Source organism: Agrilus planipennis, unplaced genomic scaffold (genome assembly GCF_000699045.2).
Source record: "Agrilus planipennis isolate EAB-ADULT unplaced genomic scaffold, Apla_2.0 scaffold67, whole genome shotgun sequence".
In the NCBI taxonomy this organism is placed as follows: domain Eukaryota; kingdom Metazoa; phylum Arthropoda; class Insecta; order Coleoptera; family Buprestidae; genus Agrilus; species Agrilus planipennis.
This window is the reverse complement of record NW_020438908.1, coordinates 786,133-812,834: the sequence shown is the minus strand read 5'-3', so window position 1 is coordinate 812,834 and position 26,702 is coordinate 786,133. Positions and strand designations below refer to the sequence as shown.

Sequence of the window (26,702 nt, the reverse complement as noted above, 5' to 3'; positions counted from 1 at the left end):
TTTGTTCCGGTCACTCCAAAATTTTTTAGACGGTAAAACCTTCACCTCAAATGAGGAGGTCAAAAACCTCCTCGATCAGTTTTTAGCTAGCAAAGACCAAAAATTTTATGAGCGTGGAATTATGCTACTGCCAGAAAGATGGCAAAAGGTGTTGGACCAGAACGGTCAATATATAATTTAATAAAGTATTTGTTTATTATACGAAAACTGTCTTTCATTTCCACAAAAAGAAAACGAAATATGAGGATGCGAAAAAAGAAAAGAAATTAAGCATTCATGAGTAGACTGAAATATTGCAAAATGTCTCTATTACAAGAAGAAACAGAAACGGAGAAGTTGGAGATCAAGCTTTTAAGTACGAAGAAAAAGTGTTAAATTCGGAAGAGAATATGTAAAAGAATGAATATAAGTTAAGGATAAAACATATCCGATATTGAAACCAAGGAAAAGAAAATCAGAAGAAAAGGATGAAAAAACGAAAGAAAAAAAGGAAACTGGAAAAAGATGGAAGCCTATGAAAAGAGCTGGAAAGTTTAACTCAAGAAATTGATAAGAACAAGAGAAAAGAAAAATGAGAATCTTAAAATTTACACAAGACTGCAGGAAAATATGAAAAAAAAAGAGAGGAAATACCAAATTATTTGAAAGACGAAAGAACAAAGAGTAAAAACAAATTATTTGTAATAGCAGGATTTAGAGTGGGAGGTGAGAATAGGAGGACGGTAAGATACTGGGAAGAAGTAGAGAAGAAAGTATATAAATTGTGAAGATTGGAACCAAACACGCTCGAACACATTTTTGAGTGATGTGGAGTAATGGGAAATGGTGTGAAAAAATGGGAAATTCAAACAAAAGGAAAAGACAGTTTAGAAAAGACGAGAGAAATATTATGGAAGACGAAAATAGCAGAGAAGCTAGAACAATAAAAATGTTTAGTTTGTAAAATTCAAATGCAGGTATAGAGTAACTAAATGTAAATGTAAATGCTCCTCGTGTATATAAAACATGATGTTTCTAATAAAGCGATTTATCTGTGTACCATTTTTTTTGAGAAGCTAACTTTTTTCACACTATAATTCGCGAAACTTCTCACGATTAAACAAAAAATATTTCTTTTTATACGTATATAGGACCATCTGTCCTGCGGCATCGCCCGCTTGGCATTCGCTCTACCATTTTTTCGTAGACTTACGTTACAGGAATAGCGCTTTTATTTTAACAAAATAATTTACATGCTAAACTCTTCCTGAAGGTCTATTTTGAAAATTGGAAAAGAATTTTTGAAATCGAATGAGTAGTTTCGGAAATTACCTCCTACATTCAAACTTACAAAGTTTGCCTCTTTATATTAGTACAGATATCTACCATAGACAGCTACGAGGGTGGATTGATAAGTTTCCGGCCTAACCAAGAGATGACGCCACTAGGCCTACCTTGAGGTGACATTCTATAGTACCATCCTTGGATAGCTTGTAGCTATAGTTTCAGCCCGATCTCCTTGCTAGTGTAGGTTTGACAGCACGCTGAACAAGACGCCTCTGTGGTTTTCGTAAAAATGGAAAAGCAGGAAAATCGTGCTGTCATCAAATACTTTTATTTGAAGGGGTTAACGCCGAAGGAAATTAAAAAAGAGATGGACTCAACACTGGGGACATCCTCCCCGTCATATTCAACCGTTAAGCAGTGGGTTTCCGAGTTTAAAAAGGGTCGTGTGAGCACCTCTGATGGGCCTCGCTCAGGACGCCCCGTTGAGGTCACAACTCCAGATATGATCGAAAAAATTCATCAAATAGTGCTGGGAGACCGCAGATTGAAAGTGCGTGAGATAGCTGAGACCTGTAAGATGTCATATGAACGTGTGCAACATATTTTGCACCAACATTTGCATATGGAAAAGCTCTGTGCAAGATGGGTGCCGCGTTTGCTAACAGTCGACCAAAAATTGATTCGAAAAAACATTTCTACCGCAAATTTGTCATTGTATAAGCGTAATCCAAGCGAATTTTTGCGTCGATTCGTAACCGTTGACGAAACGTGGGTCCACCACTACACTCCTGAAACCAAAGAACAGTCTAAACAGTGGATTGGACCAGGGGAACCAACTCCAAAGAAGGCAAAAACAATTTTTTCGGCGAACAAGGTTATGGCTACTGTTTTTTGGGATGCAAGAGGTATTATATACATTGATTACCTTGCAAAGGGTAATACTATCACTGGTCAATACTACGCAGACTTATTGCAACGTTTGAGCCACGAGGTGAAAATTAAACGACCTCATCTGGCGAAGAAAAAAATCTTGTTTCATCACGATAACGCACCAGCGCACACGTCAATCGTTGCGACGGCTAAAATCAACGATCTAAAGTTTGAATTGATGCCGCACCCTCCTTACTCTCCAGACCTAGCCCCGAGTGACTATTTTCTGTTCCCTAATCTCAAAAAATGGCTTGGCGGTAAGAGATTTGCGGACAATGAAGAAGTAATCGAAGCTGTAAATGGTTATTTTGAGGAGCTTGACGAATCAGTCTATAGAGATGGCATTAATAGACTGGAACACCGCTATGAGAAATGTATCAGCCTTGGAGGAGATTATGTTGAGAAATAAAAAAAAAAATTTTTAAAAACCTTGTTTTTCTTGGTCAGGCCGGAAACTTATCAATCCACCCTCGTATGTATTTCGTTACCTGCGACTAGCAGAAAGGTATCTTTTATATTCCTTGTGGTAGGTATTGTAATGTTCGTGGGTTTAACAAAATTAACTTCTAAGACTGATAACGACAAAAACGATTTATTTACACTGATTATTTATTAAAGAACTTAAAAACACTATTGAATTATTACTAAACTTAGATTATGAATTATTCTATTTATTTACACTACTGTTGATATATCACTATTCACTGCGCTATTTATATCACTGCTATCACTGTCAATTCATTTCTGGATTCACTTCTGCAACGATCAGTTTATTTTTACTCCATCTCGGCGATTTTCTATTCCTTTTAATACTGTTGTATCCTTTCTGGAACCCTCTAGAAACATCCGGATCGTTTAATTTTTCTTTGAACTGCTCAACTGCTTTTCCAGAACGCAAGTACGACACATACATTTACAAATACGGCGCACATGAAGAAAGGCGCCTGCGGCTAGTCGGCGAATCGATAAACCGTCCACGCACAAAAACACGCTCGTGCTCGCTACAATACATAGCCTTCGCCATTGATTTCTTATTCCCAGTATCAAATATTCTATATTAGAGCCGGGCAAGCTCAGCTCTTTTGACTCCCGAGTGCTCCTCAGATATAGCCAAGGAGCTCCTCATTGCTCCTGCGAATGCGAGTGAGATGATTCTCTCCTTTTATTATCCCTTCCATTTCGTAGGTGAGTCCCCTCTTCCATGGCCGAACCCAATTGCGACCGTAGTCCGGCATGCTACTCCTGAGCTGCGGGACGATCATTAGAAAATTTTCGTAGGTATTATTTAAGTTGCGAGACAGGCTTCGCTCGTCTACGGAATGAACGGGCTTGATATGGGACTGGAAGGGAGAAGAAAAAGAGAAAGCAATATGGGTCATCATTTACTCTCTCGTACTGATTGAAGGGTATGGAGTGACCCAATCTAACTTCACTACGAAGTTAAAGTTTGCCCGGCTCTGCTATACAGTAGGGCTACTCCTTTGATGTTAGCTAAGATGCCTAAATTTTTTATAAGCGGTCTTAAATCTGTTTTATATGCGATTCGAAAGCTCTACCAAGGTATAAAAATTCAGAACATACTATATATGCACTCATACTGTTGATTCACGATGTCACGATGATATTCTCTACGAGACAGCCCTGCTCGGTAGGAGGGAGAGCTCAGAGCAAATTAAAATAGTAAACCTGCTGTTTAGAATTTATTTATACTGAGTTAGATCATTAATCTTGTAAAATACTTTCAGAATTGCTTTAAAATTAAGTGTTTTTTTCTTTTTCAGAGTCAGATCCGTCCTGAAACACCATTACTACAATGGATCGTTCTTGGTAAGATTTTTTAGCCCTCTAATTACAAAAGTCACACTAAAAGCATTGACGGATAAACGCATACTTATGTTTTTAATTATGGTGACCTTTCACATCGTAACTCAACCTACGCCCTTGATAAATGGTACGTGAGTAGCACTTTACTCATACCATTCAAATCTAAATTTAACTAAACGGCGACGACGGCTAGGCGGGTAGAATGCAGTTTACCCGGGTAGAGTCCGAACATGTATTATTTAATATATGGGTGAATATATGATAAAAGTATTTTCAGTGACCCTAGAAAAAAAGTTATGTTTTTGAATTAAGATTAAGTGTCTCTCAACTTCCCAATGTGTAACAATGTCTAATGTAATGGGCCAGAAGATCAATTTTTTTTTTAAGTTTTATAACCCCCAGGGGAAAATGGGTAGTTAGGGGAAAGACACCATTCTACCTTCTCTTCATTATTATCTTTTAGCAGATTGGCAACTTTCGAGTTCGGGGTCATTTTCTGTTTTTCTACGCATCTTATCTTCTTTTAACACATCTTCACCTTCTTTCGTAATAGCTCTATTTCATTTTTTGTTTTTTAATAACTATATTTCGTAATTTCTGTTGACTTTCTGATCGTTTTTTAGTGGCTCGTGCAACATTATTTTGTACTTCAAGGACCGGAATACGTTCTTCATTATCAAATTAAGGCGGCGTTACAGGACAATTTTCAATAGACTGAAGTTTTAATCGATCTCTGAGCTTTTTAACTTTCTCTTCATATTTTTCTAATAGTTATTCCCTTTGAGTCATATGTTTAATACTTTTTATTTGTCCGTTTTCTTTTTTTCTTTGATATTTCAGTTTTTCTTTTTACTGGGGATTCCTTACTGGATCATTTTTTATTCTCCGATAACGTAATATTTCAGCTTCACATTTTTTTTGTCAGCCTTTCTACCCTTTTGTTTTTGAATTTTTGCCATTGTATATGACATAAGCGAGAACTGAAACAAATAAAAGTAGATGTTAAAATAGGAAATAATGATAAGTTACATTTTTAATTATTCCCTGGCCTTAATGTATTTCCCCTGGCATACAAAACGCCAGAAGAGTGACGCCAGTAAAAATAAAATGTAAAAATGTACACTTACGACTGACACAAACACGCTCTATGACATAGTAAGGGCTACTGACGCGATTTTCTGAAAGATTTCTGATGGGGCCGTTACAATCCCAATACTGTATATTGACCCTTATATTAACTGTACCCGTGATGTATTTTAATGTGTTTCCTCCTTTGGAGAAAGACAAAGGCCTTACAGTAAGATTTAACTTTAAGGTAACTTTCTTAAACGTCCTACTGAGTGCGTGATTGTGTCTGTGGGCAAAATTTTGTTATTTTCGAATTTGGGGCTCAAAACAGTTCCCATTTAAATTTTTTAGGTTCGCCTACAAACGATCTGCAAAATCACTGTGGCAGTGGTGTCTCACAATTAAGTGGTTTGTCTTATATGCTACAACGTTTTCATGAAATGTTTTTCATGGGAATTCAATCATGAAAAGTTATCCATGTGTTCCAGGTATATTTGAAACACCTTGTATGTATGTATGTATGTATGTATATGAATACTGACTGTCAAGTTCAAACTCAGTAAACAGTATTGTAATGTTCGTGGGATTAATAAAATTAACTTACTTAAGACTGATAACGACAAAAAACTATTTGTTTACACTAATTATAAAAGAACTTAAGAACACTATTAAATTATTACTAAACTTAGGTTATGAATTATTCTATTTATTTACACTACTGTTGATATATCACTATTCACGGCGCTTTTTATTTCACTGTTATCACTGTCCATTTATTTCTGAATTCACTTCTGCAACGGTCAATTTATTTCTCCTCCTCTCGGCGATCGTCTCTTCGTTTAAATACTCTTTTGTTTACTTTCTGGAGCCTTCTGGAAACATCCGGATTGTTTATTTTTTCTTTGAACAGTTTAACTGCTTTCCCAGAACACAGCCGCAGTTCACGCACACGTGTGCCCGATCGCACACAAACCTACTAGTGCTCTCTACAGAATAATCTGTTTAAGTACAAGTTACTTTTTGTATTCAACATTATACATTTAATGTTGCGTGACTTGGAAGATGGACCATTGATTTTCCTAAAAAGTTCCATATCGGTTAACCACCCTCTTAAATCATATTTTCAAAATATGCCTTTTGCCACTTTAACATCGTAACCGTTTATTCCTTCCCTTTTCCCTTACAAGTCATTTAGCGTCGAGCGGTTCAATGTAATAACTATCTATCAGTTTTCTCCTGATAGTAGGATGGACCTACAAGCCATTACTACGGTAGTATGTCCCTCGTTACCTTCAATAAATTACCTCGTAAGTTACATCCCCCTTGATACTAACGACCTTTTTTATTTGATAAATTTGGAGGTAACTAGTTCACAATTAGTTTTGTTTTTATTCAAAATCGACAGAAGAAAATACTTTAACCTGCTGAAGTTGCCACGACAAGTGTTACGTATTAGGTTGTAAAGCAACTTATTGCAATTTTTGACACATTCGTTTAAAATAATAAATTTTAAAGAAGTATTAGTTATGTTCAGAGACCGTTCTTCGTTTTGCAGGCCATAAAATTCCTGCATACAATTTTTAGAATGTTTGCAAATTTACAAGGCGGTATGGTGTTTATTTGGTAGTAGACCCTTAGATGCATCGGTACAATGTTTAAATTGGTTTATAGAGGTAACGGTTGAAGAAGGATCCTTTACGATTCCAATTTAGTTTCAAGTTTATTATAGGGTGTTTTTTTATGAGCCTAACGGTTAAAAGTACCGTTTGTTGACTTCTTGATGTGCCGATCTTTTCTCAGATTATAAACTTCCCTCTTTCCAAAATTTTAAGTTAAAAGTCCGCCTTCTAAATTTACACCGAATTGTTTTGAAAGGGTTAATCACCAATGGTGATACTAGCCACACCCTTGGTGTTTTCCTCCTAGTTTTTAAGTTGTAGATATAAGAAGTGACAGGCACTTGAACCAAGACTTGCACTTGTATAATCATAGTAATCAATCGTTGGAGATACTCTGTACATATTGTAAATATATAATTAAGTTGACTTCGCTGCAAGAGTTCTACTTTTTTCTACCTTCCACCAAAGAATTAAACAACACGCCTTATTAATTTAACGCGTGTGCTGATATTCCACTTACAATAGTAAGTTCCCGAATATCTGCCTGTGAAAATTAACAAGTTATGTGACTATAAAGCCCACGTCATTTTAAAGGTAACTTCTTCCACTTTAATATCGGCAATGCCCGATTTAGTCATAAGGAAAGTAAACGTTAGAGTTCATCATCATAAAGTCGTCAGTCCTAAGACTGGTTGGACACGCACCTCCACTATTTCCTATCTTGAGCCAATCTTCGCATTTCCCTAAAACTAGAGCAACCTACATCCTTAACTATTTGCGAACAGTAATCTAATCTAGGACTACCACTACCCCTTCTAACTCCCGTTTCTGCCTCTAATATGTCACTGACTAGACCTTCATGCCTGTGAAGGTGTACGACCAACTTATCTTGCCTATTTCTTATTGACTTCCATAAAGTCCTCTGTTCTCCTATTGTTTCTAATATCTTCTTATTTCTAACCTCTATCTACAGTATCCTTATCATTCGCCTGTAGCACCACATTTCTAACGCTTCTAACTTTTCAGTCGCGCCCACCACTCATGTTTCGCACCCGTACAGCGAAGCACTCGAAACATACACCTTTAACAGTCTCTTTCGAATTTCTAAATTAACCGTTCGCGAACGTAGTAGTAACTTCTTTTTATTGAATGCGACTCGACTCTGCGCTATCGTCTGCTTTATATCCCTACTACTTCTTCCGTCCTGAGTTATATGACTTCCTAGATACCTAACCCTGCTTTCACACAGACGGTTTTCTAACGGCAACCGTGCCGTGCCGTGCCGTAATTTCATTTTGCTTTGCGATCACACTGCACACGGTTTTTCATTTCGGGTTTAGTTTTGTTTTGATACGTGACCAAAATGGACGAAAGAAAAAAGCGCATATTGTTACTAATGATATGGCTTAATCGCAGAAAAACACAAAAAACAAGAAAAGAGACAATTGATGGGTGAATTTGTAACATTATTTCATGAGCTACGAGAGGATAGCTCCAAATTTTTTAATTATTTACAAATTACACTATATAATTTGTTCTGTTACCTGCACAATTCAGAGAGAAAAACGATCCTGAAAACAATTTTTGTCGTGTGAACACACGGCACGTGTGAATACTTCTATACACTTGCTTGTCTCACCCTGCTTTCACACAGACGGTTTTCTCACGGCAACCGTGCCGTGCCGTGCCGTCATTTCATTTTGCTTTGCGATCACACTGCACACAGTTTTTCATTTCGGGTTTAGTTTTGTTTTGATACGTGACCAAAATGGACGAAAGAAAAAAACGCATGTTTTTACTACTGATATGGCATCCACTACTTGAAAACAGACAATTGATGGGTAAATTTGTAATATTATTTCATGAACTACGAGAGAATAGCTCCAAATTTTTTAATTATTTTCGAATATCCATTAGGAGTTTCGATGAATTATGCTAAGTTAGTATGCGAAGCTGAAATATTAATAGGGATTACTGGAAAGTACAAGTAATAAAAGTTATTGATAGCGATAGAATTGAATACAAAACAATTTGAATACACTGTTCCAAATATTTTCACAGAGAATAATAATAATAGAAAGACAGATACAAAAGAATTCGAGTAGAAATATTAACAAAAGGGTGTAATATAATGTTTAGTCAAATATATGTTTTAAATTAAATATAGCGGTGTTATTATCCGCCACACTGTATAATTTCTTCTGTTACCTGCACAATTGAGAGAGAAAAACGATCCTGATTATATCTCGATCCTGAAAACAATTTTTGTCGTGTGAACACACGGCACGTGTGAATACTTCTATACACTTGCTATACACTTGCTTGTTGCAGTGCACGGCTACGTTGCCGTGTACGGCTACGTTGCCGTGTACGGCTACGGCGCCGTGCCGTTGTAGTCCCCATGCCGTGCCGCGATGGCAGCCGTGAACGGCTCCGGCAGCAAACCGTGTTGTGTGAAAGCTTGCATATAAACCAATGTATTACTTTTATACACGGCACTGTTGCCGTGCACGGCCACGGCAAAAAACCGTATGTGTGAAAGCAGGGTAAAATCAAGTCATTTCTTCTAATTTTTCGTCTGCTATGTTTATATTCCCTCTTTCCCTACTTTGTCAATATCGCTTCCATTTTATTTAAAGTTATTTCGTAACTCCTCTTTGCTAGATGCTAATACTGCTATGTCATCTGCAAATCTAAGCATACTAATCTTTTGCGTCTGTATATCTATCCGCGCAATTGTACTGTCTTTAATGATGTTGATCGCGTCTTCGTTGTATAAATTAAAAAGTAAAAAAAAATGTTAGAGTTACTGTATTTTTTTACCTGAAGAAGCCATTGTGTGGTGAAATGGTCATTATTCTTAGTACAACATTTTGTCCTTTAATTATGCTATACGAGTTAAGTTCTTGTCAGTCTCGATAAATCACCGACTATAGGATGTAATTATATAAGAACAAAGGCTTTCACGGTCGGAATCCATAGTAGAATGAAGATTCGGGCTATAGGGCCGTGGTCTAAGTGAACTATTCTGTCCAGACGTTTCGTCAGCTACTGCGGCTGACATCCTCAGTGGTAGTGCTGCGTTGACAACGTGAACGTAGATTATATCTCGAAGTCTCGACGGCGACTGGTCTTGTAGTTATCAGTCGCATTCTACTAAGATGTAATTGTTTCGTATAAGCATGATTACCTATACAGAGTGTTTTTAAATAAGTAGCAAGCCTGCAGGAGGTGATACGACCCTATAAAAATAAAGAATATTAAATATGTGTTTTGTGGTCCAAAAATTTACCGGTGTCAAGAAAAACATACTTGAAGGTACAGGTAAGGGCTGATCCGGCCCTGGTAGAATCAAGCAGGGAAATACGACATTGAAACTCCGAATTCAATCAGTTTCTACTTAGCGGCATCCGTATGGTATTTCTTTTATATTTATTATGTATTCATGTATTGTATGTTATTTGTTAGATTTATGTCTGTTGAGGCCTTTTCTTATATTTATTGAGAAATGTAACTACTAAATTAGTCAACAATTTATTTAACAATTTCACGTTAGTTAAAGTATTAAAACAATTTATTTACTCAAACAATAATTTAACAATAATTAATAAATGTTTTAATAGTATAATTAAAATATTAGTCTACCTTATTATGTAATTGAGGAATATAGAAAATCGCAGGAAACTATCACAGAGTCAGTGAAAACAGCAAGCCGCCTCACCAGCCTGCATTATTTGCTTGTTCGTTAACTTGGATTCGACTCTTCTCGATTATTATTGATTTCGCTATTTAAACAATTGCTAATTGACCTACTGATTCGGTAGGTAAGTAGATGTTAGCTTGCAGTTTTGAATAATTACGATGTACCAACCTTATACCAATGGCCTAAACAGGAATTTATTGAGTGCAGTAATCGGAATATTTCGGTACTTAGAATCGGCATTGTTTCGACTGATTCGGATTGAGGACCTCTTATTGTATATGCACTTTATTCACGGAAGCTAATAAAATGGAGTGAAGTTGGCCCCCCCAAATTAGAAAATTATTGATTTTGCGATGCCAATAGGTTGTTAGTCGTTTGTTGGTATTTGTTAGTCAATTTTTATTGTTTGTTAGTTGATAGTTTATTAATAAATGACAATTGAAAATTCAGCGTGAAGTTGGCCCCCCCAAATTAGAAAATTTTCGATTTTGCAATGCCAATAGTTTGTTAGTCTTTTGTTGGTATTTGTTAGTCAATTTTTATTGTTTGTTGGTTGCTATTTTTTAATTTACAAGCAAAAAACCAATCGCTCATTTATGTTTTTTTTGTTCACTAATAAAAACACTTTATGTATCATGATTTTTATTAAAGTGATCAAAAGTTATCTTATGCCAAAACTTGTTAAAAGATTTTTAAAGACCAAAGTTGTGATGTTAGGGAATGGTGACAATTGGTGATATATGAACTGATATGAACCATATGAACGGCTGAATAAGCTGAATTGAATATCGCGCATGCGCGACGGCCCGATCATCGTTGCGCGCGCGACAATACGATATGATGTCCGATGAGCGATTGGTTTTTTGCTTATAAATTAAAAAATAGCAACCAACAAACAATAAAAATTGACTAACAAATACCAACAAAAGACTAACAAACTATTGGCATTGCAAAATCGAAAATTTTCTAATTTGGGGGGGCCAACTTCACGCTGAATTTTCAATTGTCATTTATTAATAAACTATCAACTAACAAACAATAAAAATTGACTAACAAATACCAACAAACGACTAACAAACTATTGGCATCGCAAAATCAATAATTTTCTAATTTGGGGGTGTCATTTATTAATAAACTATCAACTAACAAACAATAAAAATTGACTAACAAATACCAACAAACGACTAACAAACTATTGGCATCGCAAAATCAATAATTTTCTAATTTGGGGGGGCCAACTTCACGCCAATAGCTAATAAGTACTATGAGTGTTATAAATATTAAGAAAATGAATTAAAAAGGAACCTCTTCTATGTATGTCCAAAAAGTAAAATTATTGTGACTTCTTAATTAAGATCGACTCTGTCTCACTATGCGTATAAAAGAAAATGGCATTAAGTCTCCCGCGACGCGCCGGTCTACGAGGGTGGATTGATAAGTTTCCGGCCTAACCAAGAGATGACGCCACTAGGCCTACCTTGAGGTGACATTCTATAGTACCATCCTTGGATAGCTTGTAGCTATAGTTTCAGCCCGATCTCCTTGCTAGTGTAGGTTTGACAGCACGCTGAACAAGACGCCTCTGTGGTTTTCGTAAAAATGGAAAAGCAGGAAAATCGTGCTGTCATCAAATACTTTTATTTGAAGGGGTTAACGCCGAAGGAAATTAAAAAAGAGATGGACTCAACACTGGGGACATCCTCCCCGTCATATTCAACCGTTAAGCAGTGGGTTTCCGAGTTTAAAAAGGGTCGTGTGAGCACCTCTGATGGGCCTCGCTCAGGACGCCCCGTTGAGGTCACAACTCCAGATATGATCGAAAAAATTCATCAAATAGTGCTGGGAGACCGCAGATTGAAAGTGCGTGAGATAGCTGAGACCTGTAAGATGTCATATGAACGTGTGCAACATATTTTGCACCAACATTTGCATATGGAAAAGCTCTGTGCAAGATGGGTGCCGCGTTTGCTAACAGTCGACCAAAAATTGATTCGAAAAAACATTTCTACCGCAAATTTGTCATTGTATAAGCGTAATCCAAGCGAATTTTTGCGTCGATTCGTAACCGTTGACGAAACGTGGGTCCACCACTACACTCCTGAAACCAAAGAACAGTCTAAACAGTGGATTGGACCAGGGGAACCAACTCCAAAGAAGGCAAAAACAATTTTTTCGGCGAACAAGGTTATGGCTACTGTTTTTTGGGATGCAAGAGGTATTATATACATTGATTACCTTGCAAAGGGTAATACTATCACTGGTCAATACTACGCAGACTTATTGCAACGTTTGAGCCACGAGGTGAAAATTAAACGACCTCATCTGGCGAAGAAAAAAATCTTGTTTCATCACGATAACGCACCAGCGCACACGTCAATCGTTGCGACGGCTAAAATCAACGATCTAAAGTTTGAATTGATGCCGCACCCTCCTTACTCTCCAGACCTAGCCCCGAGTGACTATTTTCTGTTCCCTAATCTCAAAAAATGGCTTGGCGGTAAGAGATTTGCGGACAATGAAGAAGTAATCGAAGCTGTAAATGGTTATTTTGAGGAGCTTGACGAATCAGTCTATAGAGATGGCATTAATAGACTGGAACACCGCTATGAGAAATGTATCAGCCTTGGAGGAGATTATGTTGAGAAATAAAAAAAAAAAATTTTTAAAAACCTTGTTTTTCTTGGTCAGGCCGGAAACTTATCAATCCACCCTCGTATATAAACGTATGTAATTATGTATGAATCTCTTGTTGGAATGCAGACACGTAGCATTCTGGCAAAAATAAATCACATACCAGACGGGCGTTATTAGGCTCTCATCGTAACACCCGCTCGTCTGCAAGGTCGATGTTGGCACTGGGCCATTGCAATATTTTTCCCGTTGTTCGCGTAAACGATTTGAAAATCATCTTCACTGACACACTTGGCAGTTTTACTTGATACAAGAGATTCACGTTGTTCATCCATGGAGTAAACCGATTTACTTGGATACAGTTATCGAGTATTAGTGTTAGTCGATAATTAAAATGAACATGTCTATTTAATCAATTAAAGCGTTCTTTGCAGAACTTCTTGATAGTGTTGTGACGTTTGTTGCCACACTCGTTCTTGTTAGTCTTGTATATTTTGTGTTTCTGTAAATTTTGTATCTTTATATTCCGTAACTAATTTATTGTACATTTGCATTTCTGTTTTCCGAATCCGTTTGTCTTTTTGTGTATACTTTCATCTTCCGTATATAATTCTATCGTGTATATTTCTGGAAACTCCGCTTTCTAACTTTTACTTCTTTTCTACCCTCTTTCACACTTACTAAAGATGTCTGTTTTCATTTCCAATAACTTACGTCTACACTGTTTCTTTTATATACCCTTCTCAATAGTGCTCTTTTCGTAGTTTTCAGATTTCACTTTTCTTCTGTATATTTTTAACTTACAGCTTTGCTTTCAAACTCGTCTATTCTTTTTAAATTCTTTACAAATCCTGCTCAAGCCTATCCTATAGTATACTCCATCTCAGTTAGTGTTATTCGAAACTTCACAATAAGTACAGAAAGTGACCCTTTCCTACATCCTGTCAACTTACACATTTTTACCCCTGTTACCTGGGTCACGGTCATCTCCTTTATCCTCTTTCCTGGTATTCCATCGAATAACATCAAACTACAATCCTTCGTGAAAGTTCCCCTTATCAGTTTCCTACAACCTTTTAAAAACTCTGAAAACCAAAATTAGAGAGCCTAGGACAGATCAGAACGCGCTATCAGTTATCTCACCGTCATTCTTTAACCTTAACTATAACTTTCTTTCTTTCTTTCTTCTCTATTACACTACATCCTTCCTTAATGTTACTGTAAATAGTGAAAAAAGACAGTACACTACACGCGTTTGATTTTTTTTGTTATTGTGTCGTGCAAAACTCTTTCATTATATGAAAACAATGTAATAACAATATCAATTACAGAAACCAATTACTGATAATCAACTTTTTTCCTAATGGGAAAACCTCGTAAGGATGTAAAGATATAAAGAACCATAGAGTAATATGTAGTAACACAGCCGTCTCTACTTACTAGCCATGCTGAAGGTTTACTTGGCAACACTGTGGGAGTCCCAGGATTTCCCAGTTAATGAGAGTTACAACTAATACAATGGTTGTTGTGTTTTTTTCGTTGTTCTATAATATTTTAATTTTAGCGGTAATATCGTGCAGTAAATGTGCAATAAGGATGATTATAGTGTGTTATAGAGATTAATACCTTTGGATGCAGTTTTTAATTGCAGAACTATTATGTGAAAGAAGTGAAAATGTTTTAGGTCAGATTGTGTGTTTTAGTTGTACATTTTCTTGTTTATTTCTTAACAAAATGCCTCTCGTCGTTGTGTTCCCAGTTGCAATTCAAATTATAAATCGTCTTTAAAATGTAAGTACAAGTATGCCTATATTTTTATTCCCAAAAAAATGATGAAATGCGAAAAAAATGCATAAGTACTATACCTCGCAAAGATTGGACTCCATGAAAATATTCTGGAGTTTACATACATCACTTTAACGAAAGTGACATTATAAAAACAGTAAAAAAAAGTATCCACTGCCGGTAATGTTTTGAGTGTGCTTTTAGCATATCCTAAATTACCAGAGAATAATGAAACAGGAATTTAAATTGTTGAAGAGTCTCCCTTAAACATAAGTCAGTTTATTGAAATTTTAAATTCCGATTTTTTAATGAATTGTGATTTAGATGACTCCTTAAAAATTTCCATTTCAGGATATGCAGTTCATTCTGCTCGTAAAAAGATAACTTGCAACAATTGTGTTTCGCTCATAATAAACAATAAAGGCTCTTGCGTTGGAGATATTTATTTTGATTATTTACAAAGGGGAGGACTTTCTGTTCCTACTGATAATATTAGTATAGTTTTTTTTTTTCACATTTATGCCATTCTTGAAGAAATAAGTAATAACGAAAATCTGCAGACACAATGTTTACGGGCTGAACACCAAAAACCAATTTTAGGAAAATTAACTATTTTCAAAAATATTTAGTTTTGGAAAACACTATAAAGATATATTCTTCCAAATTTTATCTTCTTTTGCTAATGTTTTGCTTAATGATTACGTTAAAATTATAAATTATAGAAAGCAAGAGTCCTGCCACTCCAATTCTAATTCAGCTAAATGTAAGACAGCAAAAATCTGTAAATTAGAAATTATAATTAGTTTTTTCTAATGGGATGGCAGGGCTATTGGCGAACCCCAAAAAAAGCTAACGCCCCTTGGCAGTACTTCAATTGTGGTGTGGAAATTTGCTTTAATAAAATTACAATTATCGAGATGAAATTCATGTAGGTACCTAACAATGTTTACACCTAATCTTTTGTCTTTTCTATTTTGTTCTTAATACCTACATGTTGAAGTGTATTTTAAATAACGTCACATACTATCAGTGATGAACAAATGTTAGTTATTTAATAATTCAATTCATTTTTATCGTTATGGGTGTCTAAAAATCATGTGTAACGACGTGTAGTAATAACAACTAAGACTCGCAGAATAGGACTCTCACATCGAAGCAATGCGCTGTTGCCAAATTTCTCAGCATGGCTTGTATTAGAGACGGCTGTGGTAGTAATCATTGTAATGTCTGCATTGTGTGTTTACATTCTGGATGCATTGTATATTCATCAGATTTTTTACTTTTCTCTTTCCTAAGAGATGATGGGCACAAAAACATGAAATGTGTATATTTTTTTAGCGCCTTTAATAAAAGCACTAATAATTTTTGTACCAAAAGGAACGTAACACAAAACAAAACACAACACAAAAGAAGAATATATACAAAAGTTTAATAAGACTGAACAACACTCAAAAACAACATAAGAACAACAACAAATAATAACAATATAAAACACTTACGAATTATCAAGAGGTAGACTGGTTACTGGTTACTGAACACTGGTTAATAAGTAGGAAATTTGAAGGGTATTTATACAACAGGATTGTTAGTAAATAGAGGGAGAACATTCTAGAAGGAAAAGTATTAACAGAACATGTACAGACTAGTTGAAATTGAATAGAATAGAATTCGAAGAAAAAGTAAGCGAGGGAAAGCCAGCTATTAATAAGGGTTGTTAAATAGGTATCGAAGACGATGAAATTCTAGGTAAAGATAGCGATAGCGGAACAATAGAATTAAGTTTGAAAAGAAACAAAGGCATGCACAAGATAAGAAGCGAAAGGTTTACAATATTTACACATGTACAAAAATATGAAACATTAATATACAAAAAAATATATATACAAAATTGTACGTTTTTTTTGTATTCGCCACATTTTGATAGAGAGCTGATGAAGTGTCTGTGAAGAGAAAAGAATTTTTATTAATAGGTAAGGTCATAAGATCTTCAGCCCAAAGACTGGTTGGACACGCACCTCCACCAGAGGCGGCTTTACCTATAGTACACGGGCGCTCGCGACACCACCAATGAGCTTGAGTCGCTCGCGGCGTCGGCCCTCTCAAAGGCCTTGCACCCGTGTTAAGGCCGACGTAAGGTGGCGGCGGTAGCAAAGCAAGGCGCACCATAAGCGGTTCCTTTAAAAAATATAAACAATTTAGTCATATTTTTCCACCCTCCACACGATAACTTTTGTTTCAACGTGAATTCAGCCTTTAAACAGATAATTAAAGATTATATTGGCGTAGTGTCGCATCAGTACCAAAGAGGCGTGCCGACACCTGTTTTGATTCGTTTGAATCGACTTTTGTTTTGATTAAAATGATATTAAAGGTAAGTATTGGCTATGAGCTACAATAGACTCTGGATAGTTATTTTATATTTCTCCTAATCCTTTTCTCGGTGTCCAATTTCGTCTCCCACACTTCTACTTACAATTCCCCTAGTCTCTTTTTTCGAGGTATAGGTTGGAAGAAAGTAGTTGTCCATTTAAATTTCTTAGAACGCAAGAGTGGGGGCTTTTGATAGGTCGTACATTTCTAAGAACCTACTGGTGTTTCAGACTTTCATCATCATCATTATTACAATCATATCAGCTGAAAGACGTCATTGCTGGACATAGGCCTCCCCCATAACGACCGATCTTGCGCTGCCCGCATCTAGCGGCTTCCCGCGACCCTGATCAGATAATCGGTTTATCTTGTGGGGGGCCTACCCACACTGCGTCTTCCGGCACGTGGTTAACACTCGAGCACCTTTCCGCCCCAACGGCTATCGTCTATCCTACTTATATAATTTTATTTTACTATGATATAACTTTAAAATATCCATTTTGACCGCGCGCCTACTAGAGGGCACCAGAGTATTAATTTCACACGGGCGCTACTTGGGCTAGAGCCGCCTCTGACCTCCACTTCTTCTAATATCTTCAGGCAGTCGTCACATTTCTAGAAAACCAAATATCTCGAACTGTTTGCGAACAGTATTCTACTTTAAACCCTCTTAACTCTTGTTTCTGCTTCTAATATACTTATAACTAGCCCGTCATGTTTGTGAAGATGTCCTACCACCTTACCTGTCTCGCCTATTCCTTATTGCCTTCCATAACGCCCACCATTCTCCTTCTCTTTCTAATATTACCTTCAGATTGCTTACCTTTTCAATCCGCGATATTTTTAACAACCTCCTCAGACGCTTCTAACTTTTTCTTTTTCGACCCAGTGGTATTCTCTGTTTCTCTAGCGCTTATTCTATCTGGATTGTTTGACTTTCTAAGTATCGAAAATCAACGACTTCATCTACTTTTCCTTCCTCGCTGTTAGTTCTTACTCTACGTTAGCATTTCTTACATAGCAATTTTTTGTTTTTTTTTTACTATTAATTTTCATACTATACTCTTCAGTCAATACCACTTCCATTTGATTTAAAGCTATAGCTAACTCTTCTTCGTTAGTTGCTAATACTGCTATATCATCCGGAAATCTAAGCATATTCCTGCCTTTAATATTATTAATCGTATCATATTGTTAAATTTCACAGGCAGATATTACTATTGTAAGTGGAATATCAGCACACGCGTTAAATTAATAAGGCGTGTTGTTTAATTCTTTGGTGGAAGGTAGAAAAAAATATAACTCTTGCAGCGAAGTCAACTTAATTATGTATTTACAATATGTACAGAGTATCTCCATCGATTATTAGTAAGATTAACTATACAAGTGTCCCTTGCATTTTGTGCTGACTTAGTTCAAGTGCTTCTTTTGAAGTCCTTGGTCACATCTTATATCTACATTAAAACTAGGAGGAAAACACCAAGGGTGTGGCTAGTACTACCATTGGTGATTAACCCTTTCAAACCAATTTGGTGCAAATTTAGAAGGCGGGCTTTCAACTTAAATTTTGGAAAGAGGGAAGTTTACAATCTGAGAAAAGATCGGCACATCAAGAAATCAACAAACGGTACTTTTAACCGTTAGGCTCATAAAAAAACACCCTATAATAAAATTGAAACTAAATTGGGATCGTAAAGGATCCTTCTTCAACCGTTATCTCTATAAACTAATTTAAACGTTGTACCGATGCATCTAAGGGTCTACTACCAAATAAACACCATACCGCCTTGTAAATTTGCAAAGTATTCTAAAAACTGCATGCAGGCACTTTATGGCCTGCATCAAAAAGGAACGGCCTTGACTCTGAACACATATCAAAATTAAAAAGTAGCGGTGAAAATGTACATCCTTGTTTAACTCCCTTCCTAATATTTACTATGCTGCATCACTTAACCCTTAAGACACCCTTGCGTTCATGGTACCCCCACTGACGGGAAAGTTTCGTTTTCGTTTTTATATAGATAGCTATACAAAAGTGATGAGTCTTTTCTTTTGTTTCAGACAACAGTAGTGCTCTTTCGGGACAGAAACATTAAGATGTCCCGGCTTTCTCATCAATTTTACACCGTGGAGGTGGGAGATACAAAGTTTACCATTTTGAAAAGGTACCAAAACTTGAAACCAATTGGATCAGGTGCTCAAGGTATAGTTTGGTAAGTAATAACTTTGTTAATTACTATATTTTGCATTGTTTTTTCATGTAGCATTTTCTGTAGTGCACTAAAAAAGTCGTCGCAGTAATATTTACTTAATATTAAGTTACCCACCTGATTTATTTGTACAATTTGCGAATCACCTTCAAATGGTCAATGAGTAAAGATGCTGACACAGTTTGAGCCCAGGTGGCGAATTTCTCGAAAGCTCCACAAACGTGGGTAAGGGAGGGGTTCACGTGGGAGACAACTCAAAGGTTTAGTCTAACAACCCTCGGGATTTTAGTCCAACAACGTACTGTGGATCTGTGCTATTAAGTGCTATCCGCTTCAAGTAATTTGAAAGCATTTTGGCTGGAATAAGTAAAAAATTTTTTTCTTGAGAGTCTCTCTTACATAGTAAATTGAACGTGGCTTAGTTTGCCAAATGGGGAGTAATCACTCCTTATGGCAGGTCTTCTCCCTATGCCCATGCCTTTTCTGTCTATGAAAATTAAAGATCTTATAATTTGCTAAACAACCCATCTGAAGCCAAGAAAAAGGTGAAAGGAAACTTCATACATGTTTCTGTTTACATAAAATCTTGCAATTTAAAAAAATATATTTTAATACACAAATCTGAAACTGTGTAAGAGTCCTTATAGACATAACTATTGAATTTGCAACGCAGTGATAGGAACGCATAATCAATTAAATAATTCGTAAGGCCCTTGTCAAACACTATTATTTATAGGTTAGTTATATAGTAGAAAATGAAGACTGGAACAAAGGAAAATACAAGCCAAAAAAAGAAGACTCATCTTAGGTATTATTAAATCCCCTACTCACTGATAAATTCTTGGAGTGAGCATTCCACGCGAAACTCTGTCTATCAACATTACTGATGATAAACAAATTGTTAAAAATCTTGTAGTGGTGAGCTACGCTGTGGATTCAGTTCAGCAAGTAGTAGATATCCATCATCCATCTATTTAAATTGACCTTGTTGAGCATAACGGAATTCCCCTAAATGTAGCATTGTACTACAGATGGCGCTTACCGCGCCATTTGTAAGATTTCATAAAACGCGTTGTCTTAAGGCAGCAGGTAGAGTTGGTCTGTGTTCTGTCGAAACTGTCTGTGACGCGCTGATGAGATCCAACAAGATCGAAATCGCGATCCGCGCCTGGCAGTTTCGACAAAACACTGATCACTTCAAATTTCTTTGTTCGTCTGTGAAAGTATTGAAATCTTTACGGAAATATCGAGTTGGTTGTGATTGTGCTCTACTAATTCTTTAATTGGGACTTTATGTGCACCATAAAAAAAAACGAGTAAAGTAATATCTTTAAAAAATTGTAATTACATTATGTTTATCTTAATAACAACGTCCGTCCAATCACTTTTTGAGTATATAGTGCTTTCTCTAAATTAAATAAACAAAAAATTTAGAAAAATTTTCAAAGACGTGACATGGGAGAGGATGAAAGATGAAATTCCCTGTGGTTGCCTGCAATGGAAATCTAGAAACGTTTCAAACGTATCTAGCATCGTTCGGCACCGTCCGGCTTTAATAATAAATGAGGGCGGACAACAATGTGGGCAGTTATATGAGAGCTGAACAACTCCCTATGAATCTCTAAACCACGGAGAGAATACCAAATGACCTGTTGACTAAAAGTTGCTAGCTTTTTGCTGTTTTTAGACAAGACGAATCTTGAGTATATTAATGGTTTAACTGTACCCTATAAATAAATATGAGGATGAATTTTCCATTGTATAATTTGCGACTCAATAGCTAATAAATTCTTTTAAATGGAACTGTATTTTATGTAGTATACTCTATACAGTTGCATTAGAAAGATGTCCAGTTGTAATTCTTATTTATGAATTGTTTCTCAATGAAAGCAATATTCTATCGTTTGTTTACGAAAAGGTGCCAAAAACGGTACGTTATGAGCATTTTGTTGACAATGTTGATTTAATTTTTCGCTTCCTTATAGAAGTCGAAAGAAAGTTCATTTTAGTTAATCAGTTATCAACATATGCGTTTTATTTCATAAAAAATATCGTAAACATTGATTATAAAACTTCATTCTCATCGACCCTGGGATATCCTTCTGTGTAAACGTTTGTAAACTTGGAAGTCTTTTCAATTAGTTACAACTGTCGTTTCATTTTGTCGCAGCCTTCTATTGTAATTGACCGTATCATTTCATGAAACACCATGAGACACTGGAATGACCAAATGTTACACCATAATGCTAAGTATTTTAGAACATTTCTGCCTCTTGACGAACAGGAACCATGTTATGTTAAAAGGTTAACTTCATTGGTCGTCTTCTCATATAATGCTTCAAATATCTTTTACAATTAGTGAATTGAAAATGAAAATAATACAAACAGTATTGCTATTTTGTCACAATTGTTTATTAATTATATTAGTTGTATTACAATAATTTATTTTTATTAATTAAAGATAGTTACTACTAACTTTGCGGGTAAAAAGGCTCAATAGCATACATTTTGTACCGATCCACCCATTCTAGTACCTACACTGTTAAGTACTTGTTAGATTTATATTAGTATACTTTGACCATAGAACTCTAATGAGCCAGATGCTGATGTTGCACCAGATCTAGACTTCTAAACATTGTTGTTTCTAGTTTTTGGACGTCCTATTTTTTAAAATTTAAGTTTGCTGCTAAGTATATACCTACACCATTTTGTGCCTTCATATTTTTAAAAAAACGACGAATTTATTTTTGAAGTTATATTTCTTTAAGCTTGCAGAGAGTAAAACTACGGCATGAGACGGTTCAAGTGTTGCGCGCGCAACGTCAATTGTGAATTGTCAAATGTACTCAAACGCATTCTTTAAATAAATACATATGTATGTACAGTCTATTTCAATTTGCTAGAATTGTGACCTTGAAGAAATTGCCCGAAGATAGAAAGAATACACACTAGGCGTGAGCAAGACAGAAATAGTTGGAACAAGCTTGAACGAGCAGAGGTCTCGTTTGGCGGTCTTAGGAGATCGACTAGAAATGTACAGTACTAGACGAAAATGTTTAGCAATTTCTTAAAACAAAAATGTATATAAATTAACAATAGAAAACAAAGCAAAAGTTTTATAGGTGTGTAGAACGTTAAGTTAATTCACTTGTTATTATTTTTGGCTAAATATGCTTTTAAATAAAGCATATTCTTAAAATTTAACGAGGCAGTTTAAATAATTTTGCAAATGGTACTGTACACTTTTGTCTAGTTCTCGCTCGATGATCGGTCATTTCCTCCGCAGACAAATACGATTGAATTTGGAAATATGCTACGGCGTATCCTAATAAATGGAAGGGGCATATCTCCAACTTCTTGAAACGAACAGTAGTATCATAAGCATGTCGGTTAAATAAATTTATAAATATCTCTTTTTATTGTTATTCTCATGGTCATTTTGCCAATTGCCAAAAGGATTTGAGGTATTTCATAAGAAGATCAATGATGTATAGGTACGTTAGATTGTTTATGAAATGGTCATTCACGTTAGATGGCTGTGACAACTTCATGTTATTGGTTTCATTTTGTTTTATGTCTAGTGTTGATATACAAGTAGCTTCTACTTTTGTCTTTTATGAATTCATGAATTGCTTTTTTTTACTTTTGATTTTGTTTTTTTTTTCTATTTTAGTTAATTTGCGCTGCTTTAGTCATTTTTGCAAGAGTTTGTAGCCGTTGTATTCGTTTGTTTGGTTTTGTTCCTTCCTGTTTTTGCACTATTTGCAAAATGGCGGAAGATCTAATAAGAGCAGGTTTTAAAAAATGGGTCTTTGATGATACCGAGTTTAACGTACCGGAACGGTATCAGAACCTCGAACCAAAAGGTGGAGGAGCCCAAGGTTTGGTTTGGTAAGTGATGATCCGTTTAGGTACACAGGCTTTATGGTACCGAGGTTACGTGCTTTCTAATGATGGTGAAAAATGAACCATTGTATTAATTTAAGATATTAAACTAACTACTTAAACTAATCCTTTAATCTATTAATTTGCATGAAGTTGAAAAACGAGTCGACTTACGATAAAACCGATATAAGTCTTTTAATCATAAGTATGTACTAATAAACTAATTACAATACAGTGATCTCACATTTCCTACAAAATACTTTTCATTTCCAAATAAATTTCTAAAATTTATTTTAAAAACATTGTTCATTCAACATAAAAGAAATATGAGTGTGCTGTCTATGACGACTATTCCGTGTATATATAAAACTATTAAATCGTGGGATGATTGTAGGTCGCCTATACTGTTTCTGAAATAAATAGCAAGCTTGCAGGAGACAATAGGGCACTATGAAACAAGAACATTAAGGAAATGTATCTTGGCCCGATACTTGGCCGTTTTCGAGAAAAACTTATTTCAAAGTACAGACAATGAACCGAGCGGAATGGCCTAGAAGTTTAGTCCATTGCTTAGCATTCGGTCCTAGTTTTTCTGTGGTTTCCTTGGATCACTTATGCAAATGATGGGGCAGTAATATTCCACAGATAATCTTTCATTCTCTTCTGTCTTCATTTCGTCCGTCTCAACTTTCTCACCCGAACCACCATGCACCCATTCCCACAATTTCTGAAAGGAGGCTGAAGAGAGCCTTCCGCCTTACCTTCCGGCGTAGTCCGGAGGGACTGTCCGCCCAACAGCATTAATGACTAGTGGGAATAAAACACCTAAAGCATGCGTGTTGTATTTCAGTACTCATCATTGACGATGTTTATGATACAGCCAGCCTAAAGTAGTTTTTTGTTATTTTAACGTTGTAGGCTTGTATGTATGCAGCCAATCGAAGTTATCGACAATAAGTCTGTCTCAGTGTCATTGTTAGTGCGGAATAGCATTATTGCATTGATCTGTGGGTGAGTTTGTGAACGAACGGTTTCTTGAATGCTGGATTAGACATACGGGTTCTGTACCTTGGCCGACGCGTAATCCAAATTTCGGACCCTTTTGTGCGATTCAAAACTTATTTTAGTATACGGCGCAAAACCTGTTTTTTAGCACGGGTTTCGATTTTCGAACAATTTTTGTGGTATGTGTATGATGTTATCATTAATTTTTTCTAGTGGGAAGATACAGCTATTGGCGTATCTCCCATAAAAAATATGGTGACATACCTTAACAATATCTCAATGGTGGTTCGGAAATTTACCTTAATATTAATACAATTACCATTACCTATCTAGAGTACTTATTAATATTTATTTAACTCCAATTTTTTCTTTCTTTTGCGTTCTTAATACCATATCAAAGTGTACTTACTAGTATAGGTACTGCATATTATATGCGATAAACGAAGTAATTATGTAATTAATTTTATCGTAATGAGCCCCTAAACATTATTATGTGTAGTAGCGTAGTAATAGCTTTATTAGTCATTATTACAACCGGCACTGTTTACATTCTCCATTGATGTAGCTACTTAGTTATTATAGCAAATTGTCTTCTGATTTTTTACAATTTTTTGTCCCTTATCCACGGTGCTTTACTTGCGATTCCTTATTGCATCTATTTAACACCCTCTAAAACTTGCTACTTATTTCAGAAACATCCTGTATAAAGCAGTAGCAAGACATTTGAAGTGTTACAGATGGCTTTGAGTGTAACAGCGGAAAAACTAAAATAAATACAAAAGTACAAAGTATCTTTAAAGATCTGTATGATTAATACTTTAAAGCTACAATTTTTATGAATTTCAGAAATATAGTGATACTTTAAAAAGGCGTTAAAGTTTAACGCAAAGTGCATTAAATTTGAAAAATTCTGAAATCATTGATAACATTGCGATAAACGTCATTGGCGTCGTGTTAATATTGTTGTTAAGGGTCACACTGGACTCTTTTAGTTTGTAAGTATAGTTTAGCAGACCGTTATTTGTAGTTTTTTTAGTGGAAGTGTAGGTGGTTTTTGTATGAAATGTGAGATCATTCCCATAAAGTTACAAAATGTAATTACACGTGTATGAAGGCTTAAATTACTATCTCTACCACTATTGGACTCGCACCATTACATTCTCAGCAAACAGACAGTAGGTACACAGATTTAAAAATATTTTCAATCACAATATAGCATGAACAGGGCTTTTCGTTGCATGTAGTGTGTGTTAGTAGTAGTAGTAGTGAGTAAATTATATTTTAAATTAAAAGTTGCATGATGTAGATAAAACCTTCTTCATTTCGAATCACTTAAATGTATACTTCATTTACTTTCTCTAGCGATGTGCCCCTTCCAATGTCTTGGATGCGCGCTGGCAAAATCGTAGGTAGGGAGAAAAAGCTCATTATACTCTCGACTCTTGTTCATTAAACATACTTTTTCATGCAATAGCTGCCAAAAGTTTTTTTCAATCGTGGATAGTAGTGCGAGTCGAAAACAAGCGTTAAAGCCTTTAATATGTCTTCAAATATAAATAAAAATCTCGTTGATACTTTCAGTAGTAAATGGTACCAATAACAGCACATTTGAGCAATGTAGTTGTAGTGGATAAAATGGCCAATTTTTCCGTGCAGTACTGTGCGGATTATACGCTCCTCACCGGTTAAGAGTTTGGCCGAGAGTTGTCTCCTTTCTTTTCTGGCCCAGTGCTGTTCTTTTCTACTTTGCGCCGGTCAAACTGAAGGTCACATCGCTACAGAAAGTAAACGAAGTATACATAAAAATAGATGAACTCATACAAAAATAATGGTATCATGCTTACTATTTACAGACAAACATATGGCGCGCCGTTTTGATTTTTAAATAAAAAAGACATTATTAGGAAAAATTATAAATGCGTTTTTTAAATGAAATCCCGTTCCACGTCGGACGATTTCGACAAAATACTGATCATTTTGAATTTTTTGTTCTGTTTGGTTATGTGCCTGCTAGATAGAGTTTGCTTCGTCATGGATTCAATTCGACAAGTCGATATTCTTAAGGGCCTTCTCTGTATAAAACGTACCACATGAATTTACCAAACTTAAGCATTTCATTCTGATAAAAAGAAATTTTGAAACATTTAACTATTAAAAGTAAGGTAAAGGTCTAGATGAAGGGGGTGGGGGTGGGTGGGATCGAAAGAGGAGGTCTCCCCCACCACTGTACCATAAAAAGTTTGTGGCAGTCTCACCCCCATAAAAAGTTATGGGGGTTCAAAGTTAATAAATATGCCAATTTTTATACATTTCTAGGCATGTAAATATTTATATAGTCATTCTTAAACAATATTCAAAGGTAAAACTAATGAAAAAATACATAAAAATATTGAGAAAGTTATATAA

General features: G+C 35.7%; 1 protein-coding gene across 4 annotated transcripts in view; it reads left to right on the top strand.

Annotated features, from left to right (window-relative positions):
* LOC108733634 (stress-activated protein kinase JNK) overlaps window positions 1–26,702 on the top strand; it is a 289,264-nt gene that overhangs the window by 241,938 nt on the left and 20,624 nt on the right. For 2 of the 4 annotated variants that reach the window (XM_018464880.2, XM_025973445.1), the window contains one exon: window positions 19,258–19,409. In XM_018464880.2, the coding sequence (XP_018320382.1) occupies window positions 19,294–19,409 (116 nt within the window). In that variant the 5' untranslated portion in view covers window positions 19,258–19,293. Of the gene's footprint in view, window positions 1–3,977; window positions 4,024–19,257; window positions 19,410–23,079; window positions 23,298–26,702 lie in introns of those variants that run through there. The other 2 variants (XM_025973444.1, XM_018464878.2) reach the window with 2 other exon arrangements.